Source organism: Oryctolagus cuniculus, chromosome 16 (assembly GCF_051225735.1).
Source record: "Oryctolagus cuniculus isolate XC-2025 breed Fujian yellow rabbit chromosome 16, ASM5122573v1, whole genome shotgun sequence".
In the NCBI taxonomy this organism is placed as follows: Eukaryota; Metazoa; Chordata; class Mammalia; order Lagomorpha; family Leporidae; genus Oryctolagus; species Oryctolagus cuniculus.
Window position 1 is genome coordinate 82410985 of NC_142882.1, and position 27924 is coordinate 82438908.

At 37.6% G+C, this 27924-nt stretch overlaps 1 protein-coding gene across 1 annotated transcript in view; it reads left to right on the plus strand.

Annotated features, from left to right (window-relative positions):
* The window catches only part of LOC149121848 (uncharacterized), a 542783-nt gene that overhangs the window by 344172 nt on the left and 170687 nt on the right, over positions 1-27924 (plus strand). The window contains exon 4 of the mRNA XM_089315627.1: positions 8509-8640. Coding sequence (XP_089171753.1) covers positions 8509-8640 — 132 coding nt within the window. The remainder of the gene's footprint in view (positions 1-8508; positions 8641-27924) is intronic.

Genomic DNA, 27924 nt, shown 5'->3' on the forward strand with positions numbered 1-27924 from the left:
TAGCTGGTGCTTTTGATTCTGGCATCCCAGATCTGAGCCCTGGGTTAGAACACCATTGGCTTTGCTGATCCAGCTCCCTGCTGATGCACCTGGGAAAGCAGCAGAAGACAGCCAAGTGCTTGGACCCCTGACACCCACACAAGAGATTCAGATAGAATTCCTGGCTCCTGGCCCAACCCTGGCCATTTCAGGGAAGATTCTCTCTTTCACACATAAACTTAAGTAAGTAAAATAATGACTGGCATTGTGGCTTAGTGGATAAAGCCATCACTTGCAATGCCGGCATGCTATATGGGAGCCAGTTTGTGTCTCAGCTGCCTCACTTCTGATGCCGCTCCCTGCTAATGGCCTGGGAAAAGCATTAGAAGATGGCCCAAATGTTGGACCCCTGATACCCACGTGGAAGACCCGGAAGAAGCTTCTGGCTTCTGGTTTCCACTTGGTCCAGCACTGGCTGTTGCAACTGTCTGGGGAGTGAACCAGCAAATGAAAGATCTCTCTGTCTCTCCCTCTCTTTCTCTGTAACTCTGCCTTTCAAATAGATAATAAATCTTTAAAAATAAGTAATTCTTTAAAAATATATTCCTTTACAGATGAAAGTAATATTTAGGAGAAATAAATTAATATCAGAATATTCAAAATGAGAGAATTAGAGTTTTTGGGAATTAGAATAGTTGCTAAAATTAAAATGATACAGTCTATAAAATAGCCAGTCTATAAAGAGAGGAGATTAACAACTTCATTAAATTCGAGGGTTACAGATAACTTTATTAATACAGATGATGCTAGCATAACAAAGAATCACAGACCAATGGAACAGAAACGAGAGCTCAAAAGTAAATCGATATGTTCACAGTCCATTGTTATTTAAGGAAGACGGCAGGAACACACAATGGGGAAAGGGCAGTTTCTCTAGTAAATAGCACAGGGAATACTGCATATTTCCATGCAGAAGAATGCGATTAAATCCTTATACACAACAATCAACTCAAACTGTATTAACGGTTTAAATGTGCAACTGGGAACTCTGGAACTACTAGAAGAAAACATGGGACGATGTCCATCACGTTGGTCAGAGCAGTGATTTTGTTTTACATAAAAGCAGCCCCACTACTCTGTATACATCCAAAGGATGTGAAATCATAAATGATGCCTTCATGCCCGTGTTCATTGTAGTGTTTTCAACATAAGTGTCCATGAACTCATGAACGGATAAAGAACATGTGGGGCATATATACTGTGGAATACTCTTTGGTCTTTAATAAAGGTGAAAATCCTGCCATGTACAACAACATGGATGAACCCGGAAGGCACTGTGATAGCTGAAATAAGGTAGATATAGAAGGGGAAATACTGCATGAGCTCACATGTGTGGAATATAGAAAACGCTGAATTCATGGAAACAGTAGAATGGTGATTATCAGAGGTGGTTATGGGGGGAATAGGAGATGTTGGATACACAACAGATTTCAATCATACAGGAAGATTAAGAGATCTGTTGTATACCATGATGCCTATAGTTAATAATAGTATATACTTGAAAGTTGCTATTAGAATAGTTTGAGTGTTCTTGCCACAAAAATAATGTGTATTTGTGATAATACATATGTTTACTATCTTGATTTAGCCTTGAATATATGTTTATGTATAAATATACACACAATATGATATGTGTATTTGGTATATATATGTATACATATATACACAACATACACACACACACACACACATGGTATTTGCCTATTAAACATGGAAAATTCTTGAAATAGGGAGTGTTAGAAATATATAGTAAAATGTTTGGAATTATGATGGAGGAATATAAAAATTTTAAACTCATAATTTACTTATTGATTTCTGGAAGCAATATTTTTCATACATCAGCAGCTCTGAAAGCAAGTTCTACCTAACAATCTATATCATATGACACTGTTTCTGGTTTCATTTCTATTGCATTTTAATATCTCCCAAATTAAGTTGAAACTTATATTTGATGCATCATAGACTTGCTGAAAGTTAGAGATGGTACTTTAACAAGTGTTAAAGTCAGCAGTATTCTTACAGTTGTATCTATGAATACATGAAATATATTTATTAATAACAAAGAGTATAGAATATGTTTATAATAAAGTTAAAAATCTTTGCCTTCTCAGGAAAAAGAGTGAGGAGACACATTAATAAGTAATTAAAAAATTTCCCAATTAAAAAAAAATTTTTCAAGTTGAAAGGACTGTCTGAGGACAAGATAAAACAAAAAAGCCCAATATTTGAATGTATTTTGATAAAACTTCTTAATTTCAATGATTGGAAGACAATCATGTAAGCTTCCAAAGAGAAAGAAAAACACACAGGCAAAAACAAGAATCAGATCTTCATGAGACATAATATCTTGTCTCCTCCCCATCTGCTAAGGACAAGAGACATTACAGAGCATGGCTATCATTGAACCTTGCAAAAATCTGCTCCGAGGTGGTTTCCTCTCAGGCTAACTACATTGTGTTCCTTTCTTCTCATGATGTCTCCTCACATCACTGGAACAAACACTGGACCTGGAGTTAGGAGATTTGGGTTCTGATCCCTGAGCTGCTCAACAAAACTTCCCCATCTTCACGCAAAAAGTCTAGGAGTTACACCATTCTGACTCTGGTGTCTGCTCTGTGCCAATCAACCTCCCCATGTTCTGTAAGGGAATGTCATCATTGGGGCTTCCCTTTCTCTACTTGTTAATTGATTGGAATTAATTTATCTTTAGTGGCTCTTCTACTTGTAGCATTCTTTGATTTTACAATCAGCAGAATTTGAGAAGTAACTGTACTTTAGAAATGAAGATATTTGTGACTTTAAAAATTTTTTTTAATGATTTTGACAGTTTTATTCAAAAGTGCATCCCAGTAACTTTCATTCCAGACTGGCTGCAAGAAATGAAGCATTTCAGCCCTAAAGGCACTCGGATCTGGCTGAAAAGCCCATGAGAGTATTTCAGGCATGGAAAGCCAAGACACTCTGGCAAAAAGATCTCTGTGAGTGAGATCCCAGTGGAAAGAACAGGTCTTCAAAGAGGGAGGTGCCTTTCTCTGAAGGGAGGAGAGAACCTCCACTTTGACTAGGACCTTGTCTAAACAAGATAAGAGTCGGAGAACTCAGGGGGCTTCCATAGCCTTGGAAACTCATGACTGGTGCATAGGGAGATTGCTGATGCCATAAACAGGAGTGTCAATTTGTAAAGTCAGCAACAGGAGTCACTGTGCACTTACTCCTCATGTAGGATCTCTGTCCTTAATGTGCTGTACACTGAGGCTTAATGCTATAACGAGTACTCAAACAGTATATTTCACTTTGCGTTTCTATGGGGGTGCAAACGATTGAAATCTTTACTTAATGTACACTAAACTGATCTTCTGTTAAAAAAAAAAAAAAAAAAGAAACTATCAATTCCCAACTTGACTCTCACTGGGATTAAACATGACAATAGGTCTGATCTGATTTCATCATCATTTAAAAAAAAATCATCTATTATTTTTCACTTTATGTTTCTGTGTGGGAACAAACTGTTGAAATCCTTACTTAAGGTATACTAAGCTGATCTTCTGTATACTAAGATAATCGAAAATGAATCTTGATGTGAATGGAAGGGGAGAGGGAGTGGGAAAGGGGAGGGTGGTGGGTGGGAGGGACGGTATGGGGGGGAAAGCCATTGTAACCCATGAGACGTACTTTGGAAACTTATATTCATTAAATAAAAGATAAAAAAAAAAAAAGAAGGAGAAAAAAAAAAAAGAAATGAAGCATTTATCATGTCCCTCAAATTTTTGGCATTAGTGACATAATTTTAGCTTGAAAAAAAAAACTTTTGGAAGTAATTATCTCCCATTTTAAGGCCAACGACTGCTAGACCAATCAATTAGCAATTTTCTTACTAACATTCTCAGTCAATAGTAGAATGTTGAATAATTTAAAATTATAGCTAGAAAATGGTAAAACTATTTTAAGCAAAGCTGGGAGCCTGCCTATCATGTTTCAGTAAGATACTCAGTGTCCTTAGTGAAATTAGGGATTTGATATCCACTAGCTTCCTCACAAAGAACAGGTTTCAATGACTGTCATCTCTATTGAAAAAGTGAGAGACTTTAAACATATTCATTATATCTTGATATTTACAGAATATTAATGCATCCCTTCAAGACAGGCATATTTAACAATGGATCAATGTCAACTCCATGGATATGTAGCAGTCGAGTTTGGAATATAACAATCTTTCATCAGTGACAAAATCGTGGAATAAAGACCACACTCATTAAGTTTACAGATTATGTCAAAGTGGGTAGGTTGAATAAATTGGAGGAATGACCTAATTACAAAGCAGTATAAACTGAAGAGATGGCAGAACCAAGTGGAGGAGAGCTCATTAAATTAAGCTCAAGCCAGGTTTGCAATTGGAAAGCTTGTGATTAAGTACAGTATGGTGGTCTGGTCAGGATATCTGGCACATGGATCACTTGGATCAGGAGACAGCAGTATCAAGAGAATTCTAGCCATCAAATCATGCCAGACTCTGATGCTGTGAGGGCCTATGGAGGACAAGTGTTATGCTTTAGAATCATTGATTTGGACATCTTTAAATGACCTCCAAGCCCATTTGTCCCATACTTTAAATGCTTTTGAGTAGAATTCCACAAGAATATATGAAGTAAGAATATTTCACTTACAAAAACATAGCTCATTGTTTTTCCCCCAGCTGATTTGGATTCAGAAGTTACAAAGCAAGAATGTGTAGTGAATGCCATAGCTATTAAAGAATTCCTTATGATGCAAGTTGATAGAAAAACAGTAAAAATTTTTATGCTGAATATTTATTCATTTGCCAATTTAATTGTAGAAGAAAATAAAATGTCTGTGTACATATATATATTTAAGATACTGTAGTTTTGTCATCTTATAGAAAATTTTATTTATACCTCTACCCCAGAGATTTCTTATTAAATATTTGCAATAATATTTATGTATTTGAAATGCAGTTTTGATGAGAAATCCATAAAGAATTACAAGAGGCTCTGATATGAGTTTACCGATTTCTCAGAGTTCTTCAGTAACAATAATGAAATGCTCACAATTTGTCATATAAAGCATGTAATGAGAAAGCCACCTAACAGTACTTTATATATTTTAAGGAACCATTAAGTTGAATTAATGCTTCAGTGATACACAATATGAAAAAAATTCAATTTTTAAAATCAGGCCATCCATTAAAAGTAATAGTTTTCATAAGGAGGCACTTGAACACAAAGATAGAAAATAATCAATGAATATTAAAAACAGCAACACTTCAGACAGACCTCAGGAAAAGACTGTTAAACTTAATGATATCCAATTATAGAACTCAGTTAAATTACTAATGATCATTTAAAATAAGAATTTATGATATCCTAATGTTATGGACTATGTTGAACAGAGACCAATACATGACATATACATATAAAGAAACATCACAGAGTACACCATAAATATAGATTATTCATGTTAATATTTTAAATAAAAACTTATAAATTAAAATATAAGCACTATTATGCATTAATTGAAATGCTATCAAAAGACTATGGGCTTTTGGCTTATTTGGGGACAATTCAACTCTCCATTTCTTGAAGACAAAATCTTTCATTTTCAAATATCCTGTGACTGTAGAAAGAATACAATGAACCTGTCTGTCTTTTGATTCCATGCTTTGAGTTCACATAGTAAGTATGTGTAGATGATTATCCTGTGAAGCTTCAGCCTTATTCTCAGCTCTAGGATTTGTGTATGCCATATACAAAAATCTAATCATGCTGAAGGAATGGTTTAACTGATTCACCAAACATAGGACAGTACCATATAATATAGTTGCATTCCAGTGTGGAATTTAACTGTCCTCAGTTTTTAAAGAGTTTGGAAGCCAGGAATCAGGGCTTTATGGTTAGCCAGGAAGGTCAGATTTGAAAATAAATAACAACATGTTATGCTGATTAAAGTGTATGCATACTGCTGAAGCAGTATGGGATGTCCAACTCTTGACTTAGTAGATTGAGAAAGACTTGCTGGGGAGGCTGTTGTTGAATTTTTGTCTTAAATAGATTGTACCTCTGCTGGATATGGTGTTTGAATTGTAGACATGGAACTCTGAGTTAACTCACACTTATCTATTTATGGAAACTTTTATTTGTTCATTCATCTCCAAAATGTATTTTGACTACTCACATACAGGTTCTTGAGTTAGAGATAAATAATGTCATCACCCTAGAATGTAGATATGAAGAAATACATTTTCCATATACTGTGTGAAATATCTAAGGCATATAAGCCAATATTGTAAGACATTGTGGATGTGTCACTGTAGATTTATGCACAGATTCTCAAGGGGGAGCTAACTGTGCTTGGTTATATAGGAGGTTGCATAAATGCTTTAGAAAGAATACCCAAAAGAATTAATATCTGAATTGAGTCAAGTAGAGTGAGAGTCAGCTAAGTAACTGGACAGGGGATAAGGTATAGCATGCTTTCAATAGAAGGAAAGTACTTCTTTAAAAAAAATGAAAGAGGGTTCTATGTTAACAGGACAGCAGATTTTCAGTATATTTGAGTAGCAGGTTGCCTTTATGTTTGTTTTGCATGGATGAGATTTATTGTGAGAGTGGCTATCTAATGAGGACTTGAGAGGAAATTTATGGGGGCCGGTGCCGTGGCTCACTTGGTTAATCCTCTGCCTGCAGCGCCGGCACCCCATGTGGGCGCTGGGTCCTAGGCCCTGTTGCTCCTCTTCCAGTCCAGTTCTCTGCTGTGGCCCGGGAACGCAGTAGAAGATGGCATAAGTGCTGGGCCGCTGCACCTGCATGGGGGACTGGGAAGAAGCTCCTTGCTGCTGGCTTTGGATCGGAGCAGCTCCAGCCGTAGCGGCCATCTGGGGAGTGAACCAATGGAAGGAAGACCTTTCTCTCTGTCTCTCTCTCTCTCTGTCTATAACTCTACCTGTAAAATAAATTTAAAAAAAGAAATTTATGTGTTAAAAGGACCCTGGAAGAAGAATGAATAGAGCGGAGGATAAGTAACTTGGAGGAAATTTCAAGGTGTGTAGCTTTCCTGAAAGGATGAATGTCTAGCTCAAGGCAGTGGTAGTGTGCATGGAGAAGTAGTGGACAAATAATTCTGAGCTACTGAGGAGAACAACATGAGGGACTTTGTAGCTGTTATTTGTTTCACTTCTGCCTTGTTCCATGGCAATTTAAGGCAGCTTCTAGAAATCAAAGTGCAACAAAAATACGTGTTAGTCATGGATGACGTGGCGATCAAGGGAATTGACGACTGATCTCATAGCAGTTGATCAGAGTAAAAGAGCACAAGAGATAGCACCTCAGCTTCATTGCTTGAAAATCTACAGATGCTGTCTTTACTGACATCAGAAATTACATGGGAAAATTTTGTTTTCTGGGGAGACAGTAAGTCCTGTTTTGTACATGTTCAATTTTAGGTATCTATGTATCATTGATGTTGGAGTATTCAAATGACAGTGAAAAATTTTTGTTTAAAATTCAGGAAAAGTGGTTTGAGAGACCCTAATCATGGTATGTTAGTGAATAGTTGCTTGAAAAATGCTCCACAAAAGATCTTCCAAAGCTCAGTGATTTGCAACAGGCAGTTATTTCTGTCTCCTGGATCTGTGGAGTTGCAGTGGCTTGACTGGGCTAGGATGACCTTGTCTTCATGCTATAGTTGATCTCAGTACTGCTTCAGTGTCTTCTCACCTCGAGACTAGACGCTTCCTAAGAGGTAGTATTCTCATGGTGGTAGCTGTTATGCAAGAAGAACAAGTATTCTCTGTCTTGAGGCAGAATGTGTCTGCACCCACCTAACTACCCTTTATTCCATTAACTGAAACAAAGCACATGGTGAAGCCTACCACCAAAAAGCTTGGGCAACACACCCTGCAGCACAGCAACTATGGGAAGAGAATGGAGAAAGGGAGCACTAGTGTTTGAGGATTTGTCCTTAAGAATGGAAGTAAAGAAAGGACGGAATAAAGTGAGGGGAAAAGGGAGTCTTGACATCTAAGTAGGGGAGCTTTAATAAGAACGACAAGGAAAATAGCAGCTGGTTCTATGCAGAGAGCAAATGAAAATGTCTTTGCCTGTCAGTTTTGGGGTCATGAATAACACTAGGTTTGGGGTAGTGTTGGAATTGGGGAGAATGTAGTAAGTGAAGTGGACAAAGAGCTACTACCCCTTAAACATTTGTGAAGGAAGGAAAGACTGTAGAAGCATGGAGTTGGTACTGTCTGAGAAAGTGATACTCCTTATTTCTCACTTGAGATTAATAATAAAACCCATACTTTTGGCGACAATATATTGAAATTATATGAAGGTAATCACAAGAAAACTCCCATGCCAAACATTCGTTTGGTTGCTTTCATATATATATACTTTTTAGTACTTGTCCTCCTCTTTTTCTGTATCCTAATTGACTCCTGCAAATTTTGTTTTCCAGGTCTCTATCTTTGTCACTCTATCTTCTGGCTACTCCCGTTGCCAAGTATTCAACTTGCTGACAGCTGAATCTATAATTGAGCCCACAGAATTATATCAGAGATCTGGAAATGAAAGCCTATTACTCTGGAAGGTTGGTTGCTTTGAATCTCTTTCTTTGTTGAAGTGAAGGTTTATTCTCACTGTGAATATACACTGTGTATGTTTTGTATTTGTGTTTCGAGTATATAATATTTTGTTGTCAGCATCACTACAGGATTTAGAGAATGCCTTGGAAGCTATCAGTATCTCACGGGCTTTTGTCAATGTAAATCACTGATTTTTGTCATAGACGTCAAATCTAGAAGCATGTTTTGTAGAAATATGGAGTAGTTTGTTGGAACCAGAGTTACAGTGTGGGCTAGGAGACAACCTCCTCTACAGTTGGGTACTGGCCTACAGGAACGAGATGGCATTGGTTCATTCCGCAGTGAAGATTCATCCGTGTGGGAATTCAGGGGGAGATGTAGAAGTAGCCTCCTCTCAAGTTAACCACCTACTTGCAGATTTTTTTCTTCTCTCCTTATCACTCTGCACTGTGCTGCTTTAGCAATCTTGATTCACAAAGGAGAATGTTTTCATTGGGGAATATGCAAATACCTTCATTGGATATGGAAATTGAAAAGTCCATCCAGTCTATGTTTTGCCCTCAAGAAACTGAGTTTTTTGATTCCTTATTGACTAGTTTGATAGACCTCAACAACCCAATAAAGGCAGGACAGTTAAGGGGCTGCCCTTTAAGGAGGGTGCCAGGGAAGGAAGACTCCTATTTATAGTAAAAACTACTGAAGACTTAAGAATAAATTGGCAAGCTCTCTATGAAGGAATATTTGAAATCCTGTTTGAAGATCATAAAATTTGACTTGAACAAATGAAGTACTTTTGGATAGGAAGACTTACTATGATAATAATGGATAATCTCTAATGTATAAATTACCAAATCCCAAGATCCTAATAAAAGTAACAACAAAATTTCAGAAGAGCTAGAGAAGCTAGATGGAAAGTTCATATCTTAAAAGGAAAAGTAACAGTGAAAAAATTGGTAAGGTAAATAGGGGAGGTGGCAGGGATGTAATGAATGCTTGTTGATAAAATGATTAAAATATAAAATTAATCCAAGTTAATTATATTGTGTTAGTAAAACAAAAAGTAAAATTAATGGAAATTAGTAATAGCATAAATATGTTCACATATACAAATTTAATAAATGATGGGATGTCCTACTTTAGTGATGGGAAGTAATTGTATTCAGTTTGATAAAAACACATGTTTCAAGAACCTAGCATTAAATTACATTTATTATTTAAAGAATGACTCTTGTCCCCTAAAAAATAGAATAAATTCATGGATTTTGCCTTTTACTACCTCTATTAAATATTGTATTTGTTATGCTAGCCAGTGCATTTCAAGTATGTCATGAACAGGAAATGAAAATCATACATATTGGCAAGAAAAAAGTAAAGCTATATTTATTTATACACTACATGGGGATATACCTAGTTAATCTGAAGATATCCCTAGAGACCGATGAAAACTTGGGTTACTTTCAAAATTCCACCTCTAAATGCAATCAATACACAAGTGGAAAGCAAAAGGTTGTTCAGTTATTCTTTTAAATTTATTTAAAAGGCAGAGAGAGATCTCATATTTACAGCTTCACTCACCCAGGGTTGGAGCAGGCCAAAATGAGGAGTCTGGAATTCAGTCTAGGTCTCCCACATGGGTGTCAGGGACCCAGGTACTTGAGCCATCCCATGCTGAAGTGGTGTCATAACTTGAACCCAGGAACACCAATAAAGATGTGGGCAACAAAAGTGGAAAATCAACCACTGAATGCACCAATCTCACCCCATGAAAATTTTAAAATACTAAGTATAATAGCACCCAAATACATGAAATACTTGGAAATAAATTTAACAAAGAATGTACAAGATTCATTCAAGGAAAAATACAAACTACAGAAAAGATTAACTAAATGAGACTATCATCTATCTATCTATACACACACACAAACATATATATATACATATATATATGGATAAAGATGGGCAATCGATATGACTTATTAAGTTGATTTATAGTTTAATTTCATTCAAAATCTTATTCTTTTTTTAAACTGACAAGCTGTTTCTAAAATGTATCTTTTAAAGCACACTAAGTTAGGCTAAACAATTTTGAAAAACAAAAACAATAGAAGGATTTAAATGATCTGATTTCCAGGTGTAGTGCAAAACTGTAGTAATCTAGTATTAGTACAAGGATGGGTATATAGACTAATGGGACAGTATAGACCCACACATAGATAATGCATCTTTAATAAAAGTGCCAAGGTAATTTGAGGTGGAAAAATAGTGTTTTCAAGACACTTCAAGGCTCTGGAACAACAACTAATGAACAAAAACATCTTTCACTAACTGACAAGGACATGGACATTGCCTGAAAAGAAATCAGAGACTTCCATGTAAAATCTAAAACTACAGAAATTCTCAAATAATTCATATAAGAAAAATTGTAAGAACTCAGAGATGCAGTTTCTTCTTTGATATGACAAAACACAAATCATAAGAGAAAAGTAATTAGTTTTCATCAGTTCTGATAAATTATTTTTTGCATACTACAAAGTGTTAGGAGACATGGCATGTCAGGTTGCATGAAAAGTGTGTGTTTTTATATACATCTGACAAACAACTAGCATTCATAATACATAAAGAACTCTTAAAGCTTAATAAAGAAAAGCCAATAGAAACAGTGAAATTTTTAAGCAGAATTTTCATAAATGATAATACATTGCTGGCAAATAAACACACTGATTTCCAACATCATCATTCAAGAGACCTTTGAAGTATTCAAACCATAAGAAAGTCCCACTCCACATCAAGTAGAATGGCTAAAATATGACAAACTGCCAGCCAGCTGGAAGTCTCACATAATGCTGGCAGGAGAATCAGGTTCTGGAGCCTCTTTGGAAATCAGTATGATCCATTCTTACGAGGTTAAACATGCTCTTAAAATGGCACTAGTGGTCCCACTCTTGGTATTTACCCAAGAGAAGTGAAAACATTGGTCACATAATTCCTCCTGAATACATTTATTTCATTTAAATGGGAAAAAAATCAAACTGTCCATTAAATAATGAATAAACGTGACACACTCATGTATAATACTATTCAGTAATAAAGAATAAAACACACATGTAATGCATGTATTCACTAAAACTTCGTGTTACGTGAAACAAGCCAGAGGAAAAATGTCTACATATTAGGAATTACATAAAATTTTGGAATTTTGAAAAAAAATGTTTACAGGAATCCAGTGTTTGCTTGGTAAGCTGAATGCCAAGGGGATGAGGACACCCTGAATGATACAAATATTCTGTATGCACTTTATAAAATCAAAATCTACCCTTAAAATGAATACAGTTTATGTAAATTGTGCTTCAGTGTTGTTGAAGTCACCATAATAAACTGTTAAAAGGTAAAACACATAATGGAAAAATATTTACAGTATGTGTCCCCAACCAAATGTTTAATTGTTAATAACATAAAATGGCTAATAAGAAAAAAATAAGTTCTAATAACCCACAGAAAAACAGGCAAAGACTAGACATGAAAAGAAAGACGATATATAAAACACTTTAAATTCTGTTGTAGAGGGTATATAAATTAAAATTATGGGAAGATAAAATTTTTATTTAGTACACATTTTAAAAGCTTGATAATACTTGTCAGTGAGGTTTACAGAAATGCTTTTTTTGCTTGATGGCTGTTTATCAAAAAAGCCATACCTTTGACTTAGAAATTCTCCATTCAAGACCTTTGCTGCTAATGAATTAGCAACTCACCATATGTTTGAGTTGATTTATATACAAGGATGGTCATTGTGTTGTGGTTTATAATTTTATAATAATAGAGATAACTACTACCCACAGTACATGACAGGTTACCAAAGATGTACAACATTTCTGGTATGGACTACGGCAGGGCCACCACAAAAAAATGAATCAATTCTGTATGTAGTGATTAGAAGGGGCTGCCAGATACTCAGATATAAACAGTTAAGGGAAAAAAGCAAAATACAGAAATGCACACACAGACACTTGGACGTGCACATGTGCTCCCACATACATAAGCAAATAACTGTATTTGCTTGAATGTTAAATGTTTAGGTAGAAAACCAAAATGCTGCTTTCAATTTGGCATTCAAAAATTCATATCATGGCATCAAAGTAACTTTTTCAAAGTGTTTTGAGATTTTAGGAAAATAACGTCTTTTAGAAAAATTTATACTTGGAATCTTAATTTCTGAGTTGCAGAGTTAAGTGTATTCACCCTTGAGATGTGTATGTATGTATTCAAATAAGAAGATAGAAATAAATGCTGTGCTGTTGGCCATCGTAGATAATCAGCCCCTAGTACTGAGGGCATTCTTCCCAGATCCATTACGCCTTTTGATGAATTTGCCATGTTAAACCCTTGCCGTTATTTGCAGTGACTTCTGATTAGTAAAATCATTTTTTTGGATAACTGAGCAGTCTTCTCAGTTAATGTCTGTTGTGTGAGTAAAGCATTCAGATTTTCTTCTGAGGAGAGCTTTTGACAGTGCCAGAATAATATTATCTAAATTCCAGCATGTCAGATTAATATTATCATTTCAAGAATGGGTTTCACTTAAATTATTTCCTCATAATATAAATGTGCAAAGTGCTTGAATCGCCTTTGGTTTAATGCTGTTTGATATCATGTGTTTGTACTAAGAACAAAGGGATAGCACTATTGTGGCAGAAAAATTACATAGATTTAACGTAATACTAGTTATTCCTTATTTTATACCTCATTTATTTCTGTGCTTCCAAAGATCATGTCAAAAATTCATAGTAAGTTAAATATAACTGTATTTATGGTTAAACTTGACAAAGGTTCTGGGTCCCCATTTTGGCTGTGAAGTGTAAGCATGCCATTTAAATGTATAAATATACATCAAAATAGGAAATTCGTTCTGGCCACTATATTACTGAATGATAGCTTAGTAAAAATAAAAGATAAGTTAATTTAGTTGCAAATTTTAAAAGAAATGAGAGAAAACATTGGGTCTGGCACTGTGGAATAGCGAGTAAAGCCACCGCCTGAGGCGCCGGCATCCCATCTGGACACCGGTTCGAGTCCAGGCTGTTCTACTTCCATCCAGCTCCCAGCTAACACACCTGGAAAAGCAGTGGAAGATGGCCCAGGTTCTGGGTCCCCTGCCACCCACGTGAGAGCCTCAGAAGCCCCTGGTCCCTGGCTTTGGGTCGGCCCAGCTCCAGCCATTGTTGCAGCCATCTGGGGAATGAACCAGGAGATGAAGATCTCTCCCTCTCTCCCTATCTCCCTCTCTCCCTCTCTCCCTCTCTTACTCTCTTTCTCTCTAATTCTGCCTTTCAAATAAATAAATCTTTAAAAATGTTTAATGCATCTGAGTTTTATAATAAAAAGGAAATGCAGTACTATTCAAGAAGCAAAATATTTAATATTCTCCTTGAATTTTATCACAGAATTCCTTGAGAAGTCTATGGACAGAACAAAGAGGAACGAAAAGGCAAGACATTATGAATTTGGCTTTATGAGTGTGTATGGAGAGGAGCAAACTGTACAAGACAGGCTCAGCCAGATGCAGAAATCGGGGAACAGAATTGTGCGAATGCAGTCTTAGAATTAGAGAATGAATGGAAGGAAGGTGGCTAAACAGAGGTTAGGGCAGCAGAGATAATTATTAGATAGACTGCAGAGGTTCCCAGTGTTAGGTAAATTACTCTAGTCAATGCTTTACCTGAGGCTGCAAATTCAGCGTGTCAATACTTTCTTCTTATCACTACACCTGTTATCACTCTGGAAGATTGCGTTTGCTCTTTATGTGGAGGAGTTCCCCAGATGAAATTATTTTCTGTGACCTCTGGAGGTGTGTGATGCCTGCTTCTGACCTCTATACCAGCAACCTAGGCACCTGCGCTCGTTGTGTTTGTCATTGGCTGAAATTCGATTTTTTCTTTTCTGTTGAGTTATAATAGTGCTTATTCAGAAGAGGACTATTGTGGATTAAGTAGAAAAAGTCCGAGGTCTCATTGCCCAAGATCTTCAAAGTACAGTGAAAGAAAACCATTTTTGTCTTTCATGGACTTTATTATTGCTTTGATTTAAAACCTCTCTATTTAGGAAAATAGTCTAGTGAGAGAGTTTCACCTGTTACAGGGCAGGTATAACATTATCTTATTATATTAAAACTTTAAAAATCCTTTCATTATTCCTGATATAAGTATTAAATATGAAGATAAATGAAATAATTGGAAGTTTATGAAATTTGTATGATTAGTAAATGTTTATATTTCACAAATGCATTTATTTTAAATTAAAAGCTACATTTTTAGAAGATGTCTTAATATATTTCACAATTATATTGTAATCTGGACTCCAGAGAAATCAAACCTTCAGACTAATTTACTCTACCTGTTCAATTATTTTCTGACAACCTAAAAGGCATTCTTCCCCTTTAAATATCCATTCTGATAGAAACACTCCTTTTATTTATCAATTTTTAAAAAAATTTTAAGTAGTTCTTAAGATTCAACATGGGCCCGTGCCATGGCTCAACAGGCTAATCCTATGCCTGCAGCGCTGGCACACCGGTTTCTAGTCCCGGTCAGGGCACCGGCTTCTGTCCTGGTTGCTCCTCTTCCAGGCCAGCTCTCTGCTATGGCCCGGGAGTGCAGTGGAGGATGGCCCAGGTGCTTGGGCCCTGCACCTGCATGGGAGATCAGGAAAAGCACCTGGCTCCTGGCTTCAGATCAGTGCAGCACGCCGGCCACTGTGGCCATTGAGGGGGTGAACTAACGGGAAAAGGAAGACCTTTTTCTCTGTCTGTCTCTCTCTCTCACTGTCCAGTCTGCCTGTCAAAAAAAAAAAAAAAGATTCAATATTGTTTGTAGATACAATCTAAGAACACAATATTTCCTTCCTCACTTCTTCCATACCTCCTACCCTCCTTCCTTTTCTATTTCTTTTAGTTTTTGAGACAATATATTTTAAATTTACATTATAGTAAAAAAAAATTAATAATTTACCAAATAAGAATTTTAACAAGTAAAAAGCAAAAAGACCCTAATTTAGTGGGAATATAGACAATGGCTATATACAATCAATGAATGGAAAAATGACCATTTCTCACATATATAGTAAATTTTAAAGTATTCCCAGATCATTAAAACTATGGTAATATATAATTTTTTTTTGACAGGCAGAGTGGACAGTGAGAGAGAGAGAGACAGAGAGAAAGGTCTTCCTTTTTGCCGTTGGTTCACTCTCCAATGGCTGCCGTGCGGCCGGCGTGCTAAGGCCAGCGCATCGCGCTGATCCGAAGCCAGGAGCCAGGTGCTTCTCCCGGTCTCCCATGCGGGTGCAGGGCCCAAGCACTTGGGCCATCCTCCACTGCACTCCCTGGCCACAGCAAAGAGCTGGACTGGAAGAGGGGCAACCGGGACAGAATCCGGCGCCCCGACTGGGACTAGAACCTGGTGTGCCGGCACCGCAAGGTGGAGGATTAGCCTAGTGAGCCACGGCGCCAGCAATATATCATTCTTAACCATTGGTTTGACAAAGCTATAAAACAGAATTTCACAAAAATGTATTTTAACATTGATAAGCACTGGCATTTCTTTTTTTTTTTTTTTAAATTTCAGCTACCACATAAAAGGGAGAGCATGTGATACTTGTTTTCCTGTGTCCAGCTTATTTCACTCGACATGATGTCTTCCAGTTGTGTTCATTCAGCTGCAAATGTTAGAATTTCAATCTTTGTCATAGCTGAATAATATTGCATTGTATATGTATATATAATGTATATGTATATATATATACACACACACATATATATATATATATACATATACACACACATGTACACATTTTCTTTATCTGATGATGGATACTTTTGTTGATTGGGAATTTTGGCTACTGTAAACAGTGATGCTATAAATATGGTGATGCAGGTATCTCTTTGATGTATTGTGTTCAAGCCTGTTGGGTATATACTCAGTCGTGAGGTTGCTGGATCATATGGCAAGTCTGTTTCTGGTTTATAAGATTGCACACTGGTTTTCACAGTGGCAGCGCTACTTTACAACCCACCAGCAGTGCGTATGCATTCCCCTTTCTCCACATCCTGGACAGCTTTGTCACTTTCTGTGTTTTGGGTGTTAACCCCCTGCCAGGGGTGAGGGATGACTCACTGTTGTTTGGATCTGCATCTCCCGGCTCGCTGGTGCTGCTGAGCATTTTTTTCATATACCTGTTGGCCATTTTTATTTGTCCTTTTGAGAACTGCCTGTTGAAATTCCTTGCCCATTTCTCAACTGGATTGGTTGTTGTTCGTTGAGTTTTCTAAGTTGCTGATATATTCTGGATATTAATCCTTTGTCAGCTAAGTGGTTTTCTGTGGGGAGCAACTCGGACTAGACTAAGTTACTGGAATTAAGACTTATTCTATGCATCTGCTCTCCCACAATATGGCGCTGGGAGAGGAGGCAACAGCTTCTACCCAGCTGCCTCTCACCAACTTGAGAAGCTGCAGGAGCTGCTCCTGATTGGAGGAGAGCAGCGTACTCAGCGTGTGGGCAGCCGAGTTAAGATTGGTGGAGGAGGACTATAAAGGATGAGAGAGACGGCATGCACCAGGAACATCTAAGGGGAACATCTAAGGGAACACCTGTGCAGCCCCCGAGAGAGCCGGCCGGCGGTGTGCCGCTCCCCTGCGGAAGTGGGGAATGTGGCCAGGGGGAACTGCCCTTCCACGGAGGTGGAAGGGACAGTAGCCAACCCGGGAAGAACCAGCAGCAAACCCGGGGAGGGCCGAGCAGACGAAAGAACAGCGCAGGGTTTAGTGTCGTTCCTCCACGAAGAGGGGGAGCGACAGTTTTCAAATGATATTGATGCTGCTTTGTGATATATAACTCTCATAATTTTGAGGAATCATCCTCTTATACCTGATTTATTTTCATCACAAAGGGGTGTTGAATCTTATAAAATGCTTTCTCAGCATCTAGTGAGATGGCTATATGGTTCTTGTTCTTCATAATGTTGATGTGATTTTTGACTTCTATGGAATTGCAAATGATGAACCTTGCATTTCTAGACTAAATCACACTTGATTACAATGTATGATGTTTTTGATGTGGTTCTGGATTTGATTTGCTAGTATTTTGTTAAGAATCTAGGCATCCCTGTTCTGTAATTTTCATGTAGTATGTTTGTTTTTGGATATTAACGTAACGCTGGCCTCTTAAAAAGAATTCGGGAGAATCCCATCTTGTTCAATATTTTGGAATAGTTTGAAGAGTATTGTTACTTCCTCTTTTGATTGTTGTGGAACTCAGTAGTAAAACCATCAGGTTCCAGAATTTTCCTTGATGATAGACTTTTGATTACTACTTCAGTCTTACTACTTGTTATTGATATGTTTAGATTGTCTATATCTTCTTTATTTAATCTTGGCAAGTTATAGGAATCCAGGAATTAATCTATTTCTTTGAGGTTTTCCAGTTCTTTTAGTATATAGTTCTTTATAGTAGTTCCTTATGGGCCTTTGTATTTCAGTGGTATCAGTTGTAATGTCTGCTTTCGCAGCGCTGTTATTTATTTGTTTTTTTTTTCTTTGTTAGTCTGGCTAGAGGCTTATTTTGTTTATCTCCTCATGAAATCAACTTTTTGTTTATTGGTCTTTTGTATTTTTTTTTTTAGTTTCAATTTCATTGATTTCTGCTCTGATTGTTATTTCTTACCTCCTGCTGATTTGGGGTTTGTTTTGTTCCTGTTTTTCTAAGTCCTTAAGATGCATCATTAGATCTTTAATTTGATATATTATACTTTTTTAATGTGAGCTCTTAATGCTATAAACTTCCCACTTAATACTGCTTTTGCTATGTCCCACAGGTTTTGATATATTGTGTTTTCATTTTCACTTATTTCAAGAAAGTTTTTTGTTACCTTTTTAATTTCTTCACTGACCCATTGGCCATTCAATAGCATGTTTCATTTCCGAGTGTTTGAGTAGTCTGTTGTTCTTGTTGATTTCTAGTTTTATTCCCGTATGATCTGAGAAGATACATGACATGATTTCAATCTTTTTAAATTTGTTGAGACTTTATTTGTGAACTAATATGTGGCCTATTTTAGAAAATGTTCCATGTGCTGATGAGAGGAATATGTATTCTGTAGCTGTTGGGTGAAATGTCCTGTAAATTGTTAGGTCCATTTGCTTGATAGCATGTCTCAACTCTGATGTATATTTATGGAATTTCTGTCTGGATAACCTGTCCATTGATGAGAGTGGGATGTTGAAGTCACCTACTGTTGTTGTACTGGAGTCTATATCTCCCTTTAAGTATAATAGTATTTGCTGTATACATCTGGGTGGTCTTGCATTGGGTGTGTGTGTATATATATATATATATATATATATATATATATATATTTATGACTGTTATTATAACTTCTTGTGTCATTGAATATTTTATCAAATATGTCCTTCTTTATCTCTTTTTTACAGTTTTTTATTGAAAGTCTGTTTTATCTGACATCAGGATAGCTCTACAAGCTCACTTTTGGTTTCCATTTGCCTGGTATATGTTTTTCCAACCCTGTGCGCTCAATCTATGTATATCTTTGTGAATTGAGTTTCTTATAGCAGCGTATAATGGGATTGTGTTTTTCTTTTTAAGATTTATTTATTTATTTGAAAGTCCGAATTACACAGAAGGAGAGGAAGAGAGAGAGAAAGAGAGATAGAGAGGTCTTCCATCTGCTGGTTCACTCCCCAATTGGCCGCAATGGCCGGAGCTGCACCAATCCGAAGACGGGGGCCAGGGGCTTCTTCCAGGTCTCCTACGCGGGTGCAGGGTCCCAAGGATTAGGCCATCTTCTACTGCTTTCACAGGCCATAGAAGAGCGCTAGATCAGAAGGGGAGCAGCCAGGTCTCCAACTAGCACCCATATGGGATGCTGGCACTTCAAGCCAGGGCGTTAGCACTGTGCCAGCCCCGAAATTGTGGTTTTTTAATCCATTCAGCCAGCCTAAGTCTTTTGGTTGGTGAATTTAATCCATTTATATTCAAGGTTGGAATTGATAGATAAGAACTAAGATCTGTCATTTTGTTGATTGGATAATGTTTCTTTCTTTCTTTCTTTCTTTTTGACAGGCAGAGTTAGAGAGACAGAGAGAAAATTCTTCCTTTTTCCATTGGTTCACCCCCCCTAGTGGCCGCTACAGCTGGCACGTTGCTGCCGGCACGCTTTGCTGTACCAATCCAAAGCCAGGAGCCAGGTGCTTCCTCCTGGTCTCCCATGTGGGTGCAGGGCCCAAGTACTTGGGCCATCCTCCACTGCCCTCCCAGGCCACAGCAGAGAGCTGGACTGGAAGAGAGGCAACCGGGACAGAATCTGGTGCCCCAACTGGGACTAGAACCTAGGGGTGCCGGCGCTGCAGGCGGAGGATTAGCCTAGTGAGCCAAGGTGGTGGCTGGATAATGTTTCTACCTGCTCTGTTAATGAATTTGGTGTTATCATTCATGTTTAATTCTATTGTAGGATGGCCTTCAGAATTTTTTGTAAGGCTGATCTGGTGGGAGTGAATTCTCTCAGCTTTTGCTTTTCTGGAAAACACTGTCTCCTTCACGTTTAAAGGATAGCTTCCCTAGATATGATATTCTTGATTGGATGGCTTTTTCTTTTAAGACCTTGAGTATAGCATCCACTTCTGTTGTGTCCCATAGTTTCTGCGGAGGAGTCTGATGTTAATCTAATTGGTTTTCCTTTATATGTAACTTGATGCTGTACTCTTACTTTCTTTAGGATTCTGGTGTTGTCTTTTACTTTTGACAATTTGATAATGATATGCCTTGAAGAAGATTTTTTTTAGCTTGAGTCTGCTTGGGATTCTTTGAGCTTGTTATATCTGGATAGCCATTTCTCTTCCAAGTCCTGAGAAAGTTTCAATTATTATTTCATTTAGCAGGTTCTCTATGCCTTTGTTTCCTTTTCTTCTCCTCAGGATTACCTATATTATGAATATTTGCATGTTTAATGTCCCATATTTCTCAAGTCTTTTTTCATTGGTTTTATCTTTTTGTCTGTTTAGGTTATTTCAAAATTCTTTTCTTCAATGTCAGAAATTCATTCCACTTGGTGTATTCTGTTAAAACTCTCAATTATATTTTTGTCTCGCTGATTTAAGATTTCATCTCCAAAATTTCTATTTGGTTCCTCTTAGTGAGTTCTGTCTCCTTAGTAAAATTTTCACTCATATTACTCATTGATTTCTTCATTTCTATAATCTGTGTTCTTTTGCATCTCACTGAGTTTCCTTATAATCATTTTGAATTCTGTATCTCTCACTTCATAGATTTCCTCCAGTTCAAGATCTAATTCTGGAGGAGTATTGTGTTCTTTTGTAGGCATCATGCTTACTTCTTCATTATCTTCTGTGTCCTTACATTGTTGACTGTGCATCTGAGGTAATTTTCTCTTCTTTTTTATGGAATAGATTTTATTGGGAAAGAGTTGATGGTTATGCAGGGTATCACTTGGTTTATTGCTTTGGCTTTTGTTCTAGACGACCTAGGAGTGTAGGCTCTGGGTGATTTCTTTTGTCTTATTCAGTGTCAGTTGTGTCTGTGAGACAGTGGTCTAGTCTTGCAGTTCATAGAAATATGGCTTTGAGATGAATAAGTGTTTTCTTGGGTGTGTACCATTGGTCCACAGAGCATTCAGTACCACTCTCCCTAGTTAATGGGATAGCCAGGAACTTTTTTTTTTTTACTTTTATGGTTTTTTTGGTTTTTTTTTTTTTTAGTTTTTGGGATGGAGTTTATTAGACAGTCTGGCTATGTTCACAGGCCTTGTATAGATTCCTTATGTATCCTTAGTTTATTTCTTATTTTCTTTTTTTCAACTTTTATTTAATATAAATATAAAAAGCACAACTTTTGGATTATAGCGGCTTTTCCCCCCATAGCCTCCCTCCCACCCACAACCATCCCATCTCTCATCCCTCTCCCAACCCATTCTTCATCAAGATTCATTTTCAATTATCTTTTTTTTTGACAGGCAGAGTTAGACAGTGAGAAAGAGAGACAGAGAGAAAGATCTTCCTTCCATTGGTTCACCCCCGCAAGTGGCCACTATGGCCAGCGCGCTGCGCAGATCCGAAGCCAGGAGCCAGGTGCTTCCTCTTGGTCTCCCATGTGGGTGCAGGGCCCAAGCACTTGGGCCATCCTCCACTGCCTTCCCGGGCCACAGCAGAGAGCTGGACTGGAAGAGGGACAACCGGGACAGAATCTGGTGCCCCAACAGGGACTAGAACCCAGTGTGGTGGTGCTGCAGGCGGAGGATTAGCCAAGTGAGCCACGGCGCCAGCCTTCAATTATCTTTATATACAGAAGATCAACTTGGTATATACTAAGTAAATATTTCAAAAGACTGTACCCCCCTCCACACAAAGTATAGGCTACTGTTTGAGTAGTAGAATACTGTTAATTTGCATAGTACAACACATTAAAGACAGAGATCCTACAGGGGGAGCAACTGCACAGGGACTCCCATGTTGATTTACCAATTGACATTCTGATTTATGACATCAGTAATCATCGAGGCTCTTGTCATGAGCTGCCAAGGCTATGGAAACCCCCTGGATTCACAAACTCCAATCTTATTTAGACAAGGCCACAGTCAAAGTGGAAGTTCTTTGCTCCCTTTGGAGAAAGGTACCTCCACATTTGATGGCCTGTTCTTTCCTCTAGGGTCTCACTTGCAGAAATCTTTCATTTATGTCATTCTTTTTTGCCACAGTGTCTTGGCTTTCCATGCCTGAGAAACTCATGGGTTTTTAGCTAGATCTGAATGCCTAAAGGGGTGATTCTGAGGCCAGAGTGCTATTTAGGACATATGCCATTCTATGAGTCTGCTGTGTATCCGCTTCCCATGTTGGATCATTCGCTCCTTTTTAATTCTGCCAGTTAGTATTAGCAGACACTAGTCTAGTTTATGTGATCCCTTTGACACTTAATCCTCTCATTATGATGAATTTTGAACTGAAACTGATCACTTTGACTAGTGAGATGGCATTGGTACATGCCACCTTGATGGGATTGAATTGGAATCCCCTGGCACATTTCTAACTCTACCATTAGGGGTAAGTCAGAGTGAGCATGTGCTGAACTGTATATCCCCTCCCTCTCTAATTCCCACTCTTACATTTAACATGGATCACTTTGAGGTTAAATTTAAACACTTAAGAATAACTGCGTGTTAATTAAAGAGTTCAACCAGTGGTATTAAGTAGAATAAAAACATACTAAAACGAGTAAAGTAGTAAGTTGTTCATCAACAGTCAGGACAAGGGCTGATGAAGTCATTGTTTCTCATTATATCCATTTAACTTCAAGAGGTTTCCTTTTAGCTGCTCAGTTAATTGTTACCAATCAGAGAGAATGTATGATATTGGTCCCTTTTGGGACCAGATTATTTCACTCAGATTCCAGATTCCTCCATTTTGTTGCAAATGGTGGGATTTCATTTTTTTTTTGTTTTTATTACAATTTTTTAATTTATTTTTTAATATATTTTTTATTTAGTAAATATAAATTTTCAAAGTACAGTTAATGGATTACAATGCCCTCCCCCATAATTTCCCTCCCACTCACACCCCTCCCAACTCCCGCTCCCTCTCCCATTCCATTCACATCAAGATTCATTTTCAATTATCTTTATATACAGAAGATCAATTCAGTATATATTAAGTAAAGATTTCATCAGTTTGCACCCACACAGAAACACAAAGTGTAAAATACTGTTTCAGTACTAGTTATAGCATTACTTCACATTGGACAACACACTAAGGACAGATCCCACATGAGAAGTAAGTACACAGTGACTCCTGTTGTTGAATTAACAATTTGACACTCTTGTTTATGGCATCAGTAATCTCCCTAGGCTCTAGTCATGAGTTGCCAAGGCTATGGAAGCCTTTTGAGTTCGCCGACTTCAATCATATTCTGACAGGGTCACAGTCAAAGTGGAAGTTCTCTCCTCCCTTCAGAGAAAGGTACCTCATTCTTTGATGGCCCCGTTCTGCTGAGTGAATTAAGCCAGTCCCAAAGGGACAAATATCATATGTTCTCCCTGATTGGTGACAACTAACTGAGCACCAAAGGGGAAACCTGTTGAAGTGAAATGGACACTATGAGAAACGGTGACTTGATCAGCTCTTGTCCTGACTGTTCATGTACAATGTAATACTTTATCCATTTTAGTATTTTCTTTTTGTTTTGCTCTAGTACTATTGGTTGAACTCTGTGATTAACACACAATTATTCTTAGGTGTTTGAATTTTAACTGAAAAGTGATCCCTGTTAAATATAAGAGTGGGAATAAGAGAGGGAGGAGATGTACAATTTGGGACATGCTCAATCGGACTTGCCCCAAATGGTGGAGTTAGAATCATTCCAGGGGATCCCAATACAATCCCTTCAAGGTGGCATGTACCAATGCCATCTCACTAGTCCAAGTGATCAATTTCAGTCCACAATTTATCACACTGATAGGTCTAAGAGTCAAAGGGATCACACAAACAAGTCTAGTGTCTGCTAATACTAGCTGATAGAATCAAAAAGGGAGAGAATGATCCATCATGGGAAGTGGGATACACAGTAGACTCATAGAATAGCAGATGTCCTAAATAGCACTCTGGCCTCAGAATCAGCCCTTAAGGCATTCAGATATGGCTGAAGAGCCCATGAGAGTATTTTAGGCATGGAAAGCCAAGACACCCTGGGAAAAAAAAAAAAAGGAAGACCTAAATGGAAGATCTCTGCGAGTGAGATCCCAGTGGATTTCTTTTTTTTTTTAACTGCTGTATAGTACTCTATAGAGTATATATCCCAGTCTTCTGTGGATGGGCATTTAGGTTGATTCCATGTCTTAGCTATTGTGAATTGAGCTGCAATAAACATTGAGGTGCAGATAGCTCTTTTATTTGCCAATTTAATTTCCTTTGGGTAAATTCCAAGGAGTGGTATGGCTGGGTCATGTGGTAGGGCTATATTCAGGCTTCTGAACAATCTCCCAACTGTCTTCCATAGTGGCTTTACCAGTTTGCATTCTCACCAACAGTGGATTAGTGTGCCTTTTCCCCACATCCTCACCAGCATCTGTAATTAGTTGATTTCTGAATGTATGCCATTGTAACTGGGGTGAGGTGAAACCTCATTGTGATTTTGATTTGCATTTCCCTGATGCTAGAGATCCTGAACATTTTTCATTGTGTCTATTGGCCGTTTGGATTTCCTCTTTTGAAAAATGTCTATTTAGGTCCTTGGCCCATCTTTTAAGTGGGTTGTTTGTTGTTGTGGAGTTTCTTGATCTCTTTGTAGATTCTGGTTATTAAACATTTATTGGTTGCATAATGTGCAAATATTTTTCCTATTCTGTTGGTTGCCTCTTTACTTTCCTGACTGTTTCTTTTGCAGTACAGAAACTTCTCAATTTGATGCAATCCCAATTGTTAATTTTGGCTTTGACTGCCTGTGCCTTTGGGGTCTTTTCCAAGAAGTCTTTGCCTTTGCCTATATCTTGCAGGGTTTCTCCGATATTCTCTAATAATTTGATGGTGTCAGGTTGTAGATTTAGATCTTTAATCCACGTTTAGTAGATTTTTGTGTAAGGTGTAAGGTAGGGGTTTTGCTTCTTTCTTCTGCATGTGGAAACCCAGTTTTCCCATCACCATTTATTGAATAGACTGTCCTTGCTCCAAGAATTGGTTTTAGATCCTTGATCAAATATAAGTTAGCTGTAGATCTTTGGTTTTATGTCTGGTGTTTCTATTCTGTTCCATTGGTCTATCCATCAGAACAGTACCATGCTGTTTTTATTATAACTGTCCTATGATTATGTCTTGAAATCTGGCATTGTGTTGCCTCTGGCTTTGTTTTATTTGTACAATATTGCTTTAGCTATATGAGGTCTCCTGTGCCTCCATATGAATTTCAGCATCATTTTTTCTAGATCTGAGAATAATGTCTTTGGTATTTGTTATCACATTGCATCTATAAATTGCTTTTGGGAGAATGGACATTTTGATGATGTTGATTCTTCCAATTCACAAGCATGGAAGATTTTTCCATCTTTTGGTATCCTCTTCTATTTCTTTCTTTAGGATTTTGTAATGTTCACTGTAGAGATCTTTGACATCCTTGGTTAAGTTTATTCCAAGGTATTTGATTATTTTTGTGGTTATTGTGAATGGGATTGATTTTAGAAATTCTATTCAGCCGTGGCATTTTCTGTGTATACAAAGGCTGTTGATTTTTATGCATTGATTTTATATCCTGCTACTTTGCCAAACTCTTTGAGTTCCAATAGTCGCTTAGTAGAGTTCTTTGGATCCCCTAAATAAAGAATCATATCATCTTCAAAGAAGGATAGTTTGACTTCGTCCTTCAAAATTTGTATCCCTTTAATTTCTTTTTCTTGCCTAATGGCTCTGACTAAAACTTCTAGGAGTATATTGAATAGCAGTGGTGAGAGTGGGCATCCAGATCTGGTACCAGATCTCAGGGGAAATGCTTCCAGCTTTTCCCCATTCAATAGAATGTTGGCCATGGGTTTTTCATAAATTGCTTTGATTGTATTGAGAAATGTTCCTTCTATACCCAATTTGCTTAGAGCTTTCATCATAAAAGGGTGTTGTATTTTATTGAATGCTTTCTCTGCATCTATTGAGATAATCATATGGTTTTTCTTCTGAAGTTTGTCAATGTGGTGTATCACATTGACTGTTTTGCGAACATTGAACCATCCCTGCATACCAGGGATAAATCCCACTTGGTCTGGGTGGGTGATCTTTTACAGGGTGGGGACGTTGTTCAGGGCAGGGCTTTATTGAGGATCCAAAGGAGACAGGAATTGGGGTGGGGCTAAGAAACATTCCTTTGAAAAGTAGGTCTCTTTTAGACAACCTAAATCCAGAATGCTAACTACTTATTATAATTTAATTTTAAAGTTTCATATTTAAAACTATTTCCTATTCTTTTTGATAATAGCCATTCTGACTGGAGTGAGGTGTTATGTCATTATGCATTTCCCTGATGCCTGGTGATACTGGTCATTTTTTCATATAATTATTGGCCATTTGTATTTCTTCTTTTGAAAACTGCCTTTGCAGGACTTTTGTCCATATCTGTCCATATTTTTTTCTTTTTTGCCTATAACTTTTATTTAAGTTACAGAAGTTCCATGTATTTCATACATACAAATTCAGGAACATAGTGGCACCTTCCTCCCACCCTCCCTCCTGTCCATGCTCCATTCCTTCCTCCTCCTCCCTCTCACATTACCACTCTTAATATTTACAAATACCTAATGGTCTTAAACTTAATCCTACCAAATAGTATGAAGGAAAAAAGAAAACAAAACAAAAATAAACATACTGTTCCTCAATGGAAGAGACAAGGGCTATAAACAATCATCAAATCTCAAAATGTCTATTTCACTCAAATACATTAAATTTCAGGTACTCTATTAGGTACTTCAGATCAGGGAAAACATATGATATCTGTCTTTTTAGGACTGGCATATTTCACTAAGTATAATGGTTTCCATTTACATCCATGTTGTTGTAAAAGACAATATTTCATTTTTTTATATAGCAGAGTAGTACTCCATACTGTATATATACCACAATTTCTTTATCCAATCAAGAGTTGATGGATATCTTTTTTTTTTTATTTTACAGGTAGAGTTACAGACAGTCAGAGAGGGAGAGAGAAAAATCTTCCTTTTCTCTTGGTTCACTCCCCAAATGGCCGCTACGGCCAGTGCTGCGCCGATCTGAAGCCAGGAGCCAGATGCTTCTTCCTGGTCTCCCATGTGGGTACAGGTGCCCAAGCACTTGGGCCAACCTCCACTGCCCTCCCGGGCCACAGCAGAGAGCTGGACTGGAAGAGGAGCAACCGGGACTAGAACCCGGTGCCCATATGGAATGCTGGTGCTGCAGGTGGAGGATTAGCCAAGTAAGCCACAGCGCCGGTGGACATCTGGGTTGATTCCATATCTTTGTTGTTGTGAATTGTGCTGCATTGAATGTGTGCTACAGATAACTCTTCCATATGCTAATTTCTTTTCATTTGGGTAAATTCCCAGGAACAAGATGGCTGGGTCATATGGTAGGTCTATATTCACATCTCTGAGGTATCTCTGTACTGTCTTCCACAGTGGTTGCACCAGTTTACATCCCCACCAACAGTGGACCAGGGTTCATTTTTTCCCACGTCCTTGCCAGCATTTGTAGTTTATTGTTTTCT